Source organism: Cucumis melo, chromosome 6 (assembly GCF_025177605.1).
Source record: "Cucumis melo cultivar AY chromosome 6, USDA_Cmelo_AY_1.0, whole genome shotgun sequence".
NCBI lineage: Eukaryota > Viridiplantae > Streptophyta > Magnoliopsida > Cucurbitales > Cucurbitaceae > Cucumis > Cucumis melo.
The window spans coordinates 3,650,749-3,659,912 of NC_066862.1; the positions used below are offsets into that span (position 1 = coordinate 3,650,749).

At 34.4% G+C, this 9,164-nt stretch overlaps 1 protein-coding gene across 1 annotated transcript; it reads left to right on the plus strand.

Annotated features, from left to right (window-relative positions):
- The first annotated feature begins 3,344 nt into the window (after positions 1-3,344).
- LOC103483641 (uncharacterized) lies at positions 3,345-7,591 on the plus strand. The gene is made up of 6 exons (XM_008440352.3): positions 3,345-3,987; positions 4,565-4,724; positions 5,631-5,807; positions 5,912-5,995; positions 6,546-6,627; positions 6,748-7,591. Exons 1-6 carry the CDS (start codon positions 3,602-3,604, stop codon positions 7,176-7,178), a joined length of 1,320 nt encoding a protein of 439 aa, XP_008438574.1. The 5' UTR covers positions 3,345-3,601; the 3' UTR covers positions 7,179-7,591.
- The last annotated feature ends 1,573 nt before the right edge of the window (positions 7,592-9,164 follow it).

Below are 9,164 nucleotides of genomic sequence, written 5' to 3' on the forward strand. Positions count from 1 at the left end.
ATTTCTATTGTGGTTCTCTTTTAATTTTCTTGCCTCATAATTACTACGTACCCTTTGGATCTTGAAAATGGACATCATCCTCATCTATATTTCTACTAAGTTTAATTCTTTTAGCGACATCTCAACTTACCATTTCATATATATGTTTATATATAAGTATGCTTTCTTCTAATTTCAATCCCTCATCCTTCGGAAACGTGAGGAGAGAAATGGTAGAACATTTTAAGATAAGTATATGCTTTATGTTTTTATTCTTTTTGGATTGTTGTCGTTAAACATATACCTCTTCTTGGTGGTGCACAATTCACACTAAACTCTTCTGTAATTGTAGTCTTTCAAAGGTTTTTAACAATTGAAAGGCTATTATTCATTTGTTTTTTTGGGGGATCTTCTCATCCTCTTACCCTTTACATTGTTCTCTTTTGATTATAAACAATCACATATTTCTTATCAAAATATATATGATATTTGGAAAAATTCATAATGTTAAAATGAGAGAGGTTTAATTTTTTGCAAACGAGTTCATTTTGTCACGGAGTATGGAAAAATTGACTAACCTCCAACCTTGGATTTATAATATAAGTTTCTATGTCAAGTACTGAATATAACTACGTTCCATATGATTCTTTTTTTTTTTTTTTTTTTTTTTCTAGCTAGTGATTTTATGAGTTTTGTGATAGAGATTCAAAAGAAGTTGGACACTAAGACCATTTTAATTATGAGTTAGAGAAATGTAAATATATGTAGCGGTCCAAAAACACTCTTTTTCCATACCATTTTAAGAAACCCAATAAAACTTATATCTTAAGATTACTCATGGTTTTCTTACCGCAAAATGAAAAGTTTTCTTTTCTTAATTATCTTGAATGAATGATTCAAATCTCAAACGCAATGGTTACCCTTTGTTCATAGAGAATCGAAAGAAATATGGATGTAGGTGATCAATAATGCAACCTCTACATACTTTCATTCAACATCAGTTAAATGCTATTTGAAAAAAGAAAAAAAAAAAGAAGTCTCTAAAAGAAAGCTTTGAAGAAAATGTTGATGAAATAAACCAAATGTAACTTCTAAAAAAAAGGGAGAGAGAAAAAGGTTTAGATCGAAAGAAATTTGAGAAGTGGAAAAGGAAGCCAAAACTATACTTCACTGATTCTTCTTTGGCTACATATTATTATTTATTTTTTTCTTTCTATAAGTTGGTTTTTCCTTTTGCATATTTACTCATATTTTGTTAGTAAATAAATAAGATGGCCACATGGGATTCTCAATAATATATAGGTAGGGGGAATAGAAACCTCTATGTACTTTCATAATTCTCTTAGAGGTCAAAAAGAATGAAGGGAGAGAGATGATGGTGAGAAATATATAGTTCCATATGCTCTCTGATCATAAAAGCTATTACTTGGGAAATTCCTTCTCAAAAAATTAGGAAATGGGTTTCTTTTCCCCCAAACACTCCTTTCTGTGAGATGCTTTAATTTTCCTTTTTCTTTCATGATTTGACCAACTTGAAAATTCTCACAAAAAAGCATTCTCATTCAACATGGAAAATATCAAGACAAAAGCTTAGAAAAGATTGTTTTAAAGAATGGGTTGGAAAGAAAGAAGAAAGAAAGATTGGGATTTTATGTTTGGCATCAAAACAAAAAAAGAATATATTTTTCTTTTCTTTGTGTATGGGAATTTGCCCATTAAAAAGGTTCATGGTGGAGATAACTTGTTCTCTTTAGGGCCTTATATATTGTATGCTTTGAAGAAAAGATTATTCTTTTTAATTATGAAAAAATATATGCTAAAGAAAGAGTAATGTAGATTTGTAAGGATTTTTTTAATTAAGTTTTCTTATTCTCAAACTTCTAATAAATATATAGTATTTGAAAAATAATCGAGTTGATTTCCACCTTGAGAGCTGCAAGCACCTTGATATCACCACTGTCATGTAACCACATACAAATTTTAGAGGAAGGACACTGCAAATAACCTCATTCGACATCGAAAACTCCTAAAAGAAAAGTAAATAAAAAACTTCACATTATTCTTGCTTAGTTAAACTAAAGTTTATATACTAATTTAGTGAACAAAGCACAACACCCCACTCATATAAATGATTGTCACGCATTAGCTTGAAGAATAAGACCAAGCTAAGAGAAGCGTGTATAAACAAGCCTATGAAAGGGCCATGACATTAACTTAAAGTGTCTAAGTTTTCACGTGTATATATTGGAACAAATTTTCTTTCTAAACCTAATTATAAACTTTATTGTAAGATAAATAAGATCAAAGAAATTGGATGTGGTAGACTTTTTTTTTCTATTGACGGAGAATAAATGATGTATTTAATACTTTCCCAAATCAAAACTAAATTATAAAATTCTTAAGCCAAGAAGGAGATCTAATGAGACATTAGAAAATTAGAGATTAAAAAACAAAATCAGATAAATAATCTAAAAATATAGTCCAACTTTAAAAATTTGTAAATATAGTAAATATTAGGCAAACAACTTGTAATTTTTTTAGAATAAAAAGTTTATAGCAGCTAACCAGTTAGTTAAACAAAAAATCAAAATAACTCAATTGGTATAGGAATAATTTATTATCTAAGTTGGAAGTGAGGTTTTGTATTTGTCAAGAAAAAGAAAAACCACAATAATGTTAATAGCTCACTCTGACACAGAAAAGGGAAATATTTTTAAAATTTCAATCCGACCTTAAATTCAAATTCAAGAAGAATGTAATTCAGATTTAAATACCTTTTTCAACTCAAAAATTTGTTTTATGATTAATTATAACGAGTGAAAATTTTAAAAATAATAATTAAGTATATAACAATATTTTTAAAAAATCGTAAATATAACAAAATTTAAATGATAAACTTCTATCGTTAATCGATTCTTATGGTGTATTAGTAATAAATCAATATTTACAACAAAATTTATGATTAATAGAATTTAGCCGACGTTACTATACTGTAAATTATTTAAAATATTTGAAAAAATAAGAAGGGTAAATTTGTAAGTTTGTTTCATTCTGCGTTGAAAGGCCTGCACTAGCACTACAGAAAAGTGCAAAAGACCTGGACTTTGGGCCCAAGGCGGCCCAAGAAGTTAAAAAATCTTCCCCACGTGTGAAAACTCTCTCAACCCAACCATGTTCCTTTACACTAAACCCACCACGCGCCACTCATGAGCATATACATCACAAGTCCAACCAACGGTTCCGATTAATATCCCCAACTTCCTAATCAACGGTTTTGATTAAATTCAACCCTTTCGACCACGCGCCACACTTCCCATACAAACAACTAATAAAAAAATTCGCACTCATCAACGATTATAACGTCGCCACGTCATACAAACGAATTGCCGACCTGACACTTCCTTTCTCTCTCTAACTTTCCCTCTTCTCTCTCTCTCTCTCTCTGAATGCGAATTCCTTCGGGAATCTGTCTCGGAGAGGGCAGAGCCTGGTGGAATTCGATTGCTTAGAGAGAATCAAAGAAGAAGAAGACGGATTATAGAATTTCATTATCAGTTTTGGATGTAGTACTTCTCATTCCATTCCAATCGTTTTGGAATTCGTCTCTTCCTCTTGTCTGAAAATGGAAGAAACTTTCTTTGATCTTGTGGAGTTTCTCAAGAAGCCCTCAATCGCCGAAACATTTGTCGACATTTTGTTATGTGCAGTTCCGATCTGGCTTGCTGTCATGATCGGCCTCGTTATCGGTTGGTCCTGGCGTCCTCGTTGGACTGGATTGGTTTTCCTCGGCTTTCGGAGTAAGTTTAGATTGTTGTGGACTGCTCCTCCTGGATTTGGAGCTCGGCGGCTTTGGTTGGCCTTCACGGCTTTATCTGCCTTCTCAGTTTGCCGTACTCTTTGGTCCAATTTTTATGGGAAGAGGAAGGCACCGCCGGTACCGCCGACCCCGGATTCTCCGGTGTCATCCACGTTGGTGCACTCGGCAGAAGGAAGCGGGGATGTAATTGCGTGAGTATGAATGTACTTGGTTGCGTATAATGTATAAATATTTGTGGTTGGTTAACTTAGGTGGCAGGCTTTGAATTCTATGTGTAACTGATGGTATTTCAGCATGTTGAATTTGGAAACTTTGACATTCGTCCTGACTCCATTATTGATATTAATGGTGTGCTCGTTGATTTTTCTGGAGAACTCCTTTTCTTGTTGACTGATGAAGGCTGAGTCATGAATTTTCATTAATAGAAACAAAATCTTACATTATAACTTCTTATATGGAAACATTTCAATTCGATTTAGAAAGAAAAAAAATTGAAGGGAGCAAATTAGAGTAGAGTACTTTAGCATTAGAATTTTTGCAACAACTTTTTAATCTTAGACGAGAAACAAGAATGGGGCATTTTCTCTCTTCCCTTCTGTATTTGCTCCACCCTGGTTAAATGGTTTAATATGAATGCTTTGGATTTCGTTGGACAATGTTTAATTGATCCCTTAGCTAAAAGAAAAAGATAAGTAAGTTGTAATCATCGTATAGATGCCATTGGATAAAACTGTTTCTCATGAGAAATTATTTTTTTCACTGCTCCAGCAATAAAGATGAGGGAAAAGAGCAGGATATTGTTACGGAGAATGATTTAGATCACCTATTGCAACTTCTTGAAGGAAGGCATGGGGAGGCAGAATGGCAAAGTATGATGCAAAGGTCGACCCCAAACTTTGCATATGAAGCCTGGCGCCTTGAGCCTGAGGTATTTAGACTATGAGGATGGTACCTGGCCTTTCCTATCTTTCACATTGTTGAAAATCTGAAGTGCTTTGTTTTTCATTTTTGCTACACTTCGTTTAGCCTTTTGTCATTTTTCAAAGATTTTGACTTTCTAGATTTTTCTTATATTTGCTTTTTCCTTCTGGAACATTTTCCATTAATCGTTTTTCCATCTCAGGAACTCTTTTAATTTTTCATTAAATATATAAGATGAGAAAATGGAGAGCCCCTCGAACCTAGGGATCTTACAAAAAGGACTCCAGCTGGTCCAAGTCGAAATAGAAGGGCAATCTCATAATTTCAAACTTGTATGCCAATTGGAGGCTACAATAGTAGTTTTAATGGGATAGCATCTCGTGATAGAATCTTGCCATGGTTTTTAATCTGACGAGTATTTTAACCTAAAGCTTTGCTTGCAAACCCAATGTCAAGAACGAGGTGGTTTGGGTTGGTACACCAGTTTGGAGCAGCTGCATTATGGGAAAATTTTCTACACTTGATCATCTCTGTTATTTACTCTGAAGCTATGGTCCAAAGTTCAAAACTATCTTTGATCCCTGTTTCAAATCACAAATTTGGTTTTGAAATCTGAATATTACAACATTTTCATGTTTGAACTCTACCATGGGTCCTTTTCTACCTTTTGTATGCACACATCACATATAGCACTCAACCGTTATCTGTGGGGAAAAGGTATTTGTATCAAATAATTGTTGTTAGCTTTATCTGGTGCTAGCAATGGAAATCATAACCCAGCACGTTTTTGTGCTTGTTGGATTTTTTTTTCCATACCATGCATCCTCTTTTTTCTCACTTCAGCATCAAATTTGTATTTCTATTGTTTTAGATGTATATTAAGTTTCAATGTCTTTCTTTTTCCTCTCACCAGAACAGACCAACTGTTTATCGCAGTAGAACTGTCTTTGAAGATGCAACCCCAGAGATGGTTAGAGACTTTTTCTGGGATGATGAGTTTCGGACTAAATGGGATCCCATGCTTACGTATTTCAAGATATTGGATGAATGTCCTCATTCGGGGACCATGATTGTTCACTGGATTAAGAAGGTTTGTAGGACATCAGAGATGCCTGAATATATTTGTTGTATAATACCATTAATATTTTAGCATTTATGAGGGTCGATGCCTCATTATATATTCCTTTTCTGCAGTTCCCCTTTTTCTGCAGTGATAGAGAATATGTCTACGGTCGAAGAATATGGGAAGCTGCAAAGACTTACTATTGCGTTACAAAGGTAGATATTACAACTTGTTCCAGGAATTTTGTCTCTACTCCATATTAGCTACACTTTCTTTACTTGCTCTAGCCAACGTCTGTTGCATATTTCAAATATGATTTTGATAGGCTCTATTATTTATGCACTATCGTTTAGTGGCATTGTTGTATATCTGGACTGCCATGTTCTGAACTTTGGAGGGTATGCAGATAATACGGGAAATATGTTGTCAGCGGGAAGGAACATATCAGGGAAATTAATAGTAATTAGCACCCAGTTTTTAATGGTCAAGTTCAGCCATTATCTACCAGATTTTATCTGACTATGACTTGGTTGTATGTCTGGTCAAATTCATTTATACCAAGGGTTTTAGTAGAGAATATTAATGTAATCTTCCTCAAGTCCTCTCTGATTTTTTTTCTATTATTCATGGTAGGCTCATCTCTGATTTCTAAGAATTTCTTGATGACTTGCATTATTGAAATATGATTATTTGCTTCCTGTCCATTTAGACGTTTTCTTGTATTATTACGTGGCTGAGTTGTAATATGAAAATTTACTTCCGCAGGGCGTACAATATCCAAGTTTACCCAGACGTGACAAACCCAGGCGTGTGGATCTTTGTTTTTCAAGTTGGATCATCAGGGCAGGTGAGGAAAGATTAAGAATTAAGATAGTGTTTTACTTCCTCTTTATGAGAATAACAAGATTTCATTTGAAAATTTGTTATGCTTAATATCCTAACCCGTTGAATTTGAAAATGAATTCAGTGGAGTCTCGTAAAGGAGATGGTTTAAGGTCTGCTTGCGAGGTCATCCTTGTGCATTATGAAGATATGGGAATCCCCAATGATGTGGCCAAGTTGGGAGTCCGTCATGGAATGTGGGGAACTGTCAAGAAGATCCACTCTGGTTTCAGAGCATACCAGAACGCTAGGAAATCAGATATTTCTGTTTCCAGAAGCGCACTAATGGCCAGAATCACCACAAAGATTTCTTTCGACAGAAACATGGATTCCTCAGAGCCAGAATCAGGTGAAGTACGAACTCAAGTGATGAGGAGAAAGCTCCAGAATGATGGTGGCATAGATTGGAAATGGATAGTCATTGGTGGGACAGTGGCTGTAGTGTGTGGACTTCGAACAGGTGCGATTGGGAAAGCCTTGTTACTTGGAGCAGGACAGAGAATGGCTCGAAGGTGAGAGATATCTAAATTAGGCGCTGGCACTGGATTACTATGCATTTTGAAGCTCAAGAAGTTTCTTATAATAGGCCGACACATCAACCATTATTGAGATTAACAACATAAGACCAATTTTTCGGAATGGCTATGATAGAGTGATCCTCTTCCATGGATAACTTCCATATTTCTGACCTTCCAGCTTTTACATCTCTCTTTTGCTTAAATGATTTAGTATATGATTTACATTGGAATTCAGTTGAGACTTCAATCAACAACAGCTAATCAGATCTTGCATGTGTTAAACTTCAAACTAAGTCAGGCTTCTCTTTCTTGAAGCATGATTTAGGATTGTGGATATGTAAATTAATGAGAGGATTTGGTTTATGTATTAATATACCTAATAAAGATTGTTGGACACCGTTCATTTGTTCATTTTATTTAGCAGGCATGTGGCAATGTATTCCTGGGCTCATTTTTGGGCCTATTATATTATTGTCAGTTCTGATTCAAGATATCAAAATTCAGCTCGTAATTTCTTGAACGTACTGACAAGAAAGTGAGTAGGAAAGAACAAATATTCTGACAGGCAATAGACAAGGCAATGAACAAACGTAGTACTCGTTTGTCTGATTGGATCGGGACACGGCTCAATCAGTTGGGGATGATTTTTGCTTCAATTATTGTAATCATTAAATTGATGAAACATAAATTACTAAAAACTGACGCTTATGTATTCTATTTCTAGCAAATCTATATGAGGTTAAGTTCAGATTTATCTTGTATTTGGATCATGCAGAAGAGTGAGCTGTATTAAAATTAGAGTCTATGAATCCTAAATTATAAATCATTGTTTGTTGGCATCAATAATTAATTTTCTTTTATTGATTGACAATCATTATAAGAATCTTTCAAAAAGAAGAATGCTACAAGTTATAACAAGGCAATATATCTCTATTAGCTTTACTTTTTGATTGGCTTATTAGTGATAATGTCTCAACTAGATTTGAATATGTTTCACGTTAATGATAAGAGAAGGAAAAGAAAGGAAGATTGAATTACTCTGACCAATGATACTAGCAAGGCACATGAATGATTAGGTCGAATGGATCTATCTGCGTTCCAACCGACTTTACAATAAGATGTGTGTGTGCAGTATCAAGTTATGGTGTATAACAATAATTCTTTTTTTCTTTTTTTTCTGCGTGCATCTCTCAAACATGGATACCACATATTTAATAACTTGATTCTTCGCAATTTGGGATTAGATCGAAGCTTTGCCACTAGGCACAATTGAAAGAGTGTCATCAAATCAAAGTGGTCATAATCTTGACAACTAGGGAATGACCCAAGAATTTAATATGATAGGAGGAAAAGAAAATGGTGTCTTTGTGGAGCCATTAAACAAAGACAAAAGTTATTAGTCCCAAGGTGTCTGCAGTGTCCCATTTGATAGACAAGGTTGAAAGAGACAGTTGCTCCCATTATTTCTTCTTTCAATCTGCAAAAGTGTACAAGAAAAATGGACCTCATAGGTGGTTGCCATTGTTATAATCCATGGCGGCTATGCCTCTAAACCAACCAAAAACCTAATAAATGGGGCTTTGGATTTTGTGCTAAAATGAAATAAAAGGGTCCCAACTCCCAATTTCATCACTTAGATCAACATCTCATTTCCTTTTGTCAAATTGCCTCTTTCCTTATCTTTTCTTTTCCACTTCTCTTATTATCACATTTAGAGAGCCTAATCCAATCATTTTGCTTTCACATATCTCACCAGTGGTTTTTGTTGCTAGATATTGTCTCTTCCAATAACTCAATACCCATTTTACCAACAATATTTTACTTCCTTCTTTTCAGCAAAACTTCCATTTTTTGTGCGTTAATCAATTGGAAAAGGAGGGCAGAAAACTACCTAAAGTGAGGATCTTCAAGCCAAGTTACTGAGAAGCTATGTCTACTAGAATGAAATGTCTTAACCGCATGAGTATCTAAGTTACAAGAGTGT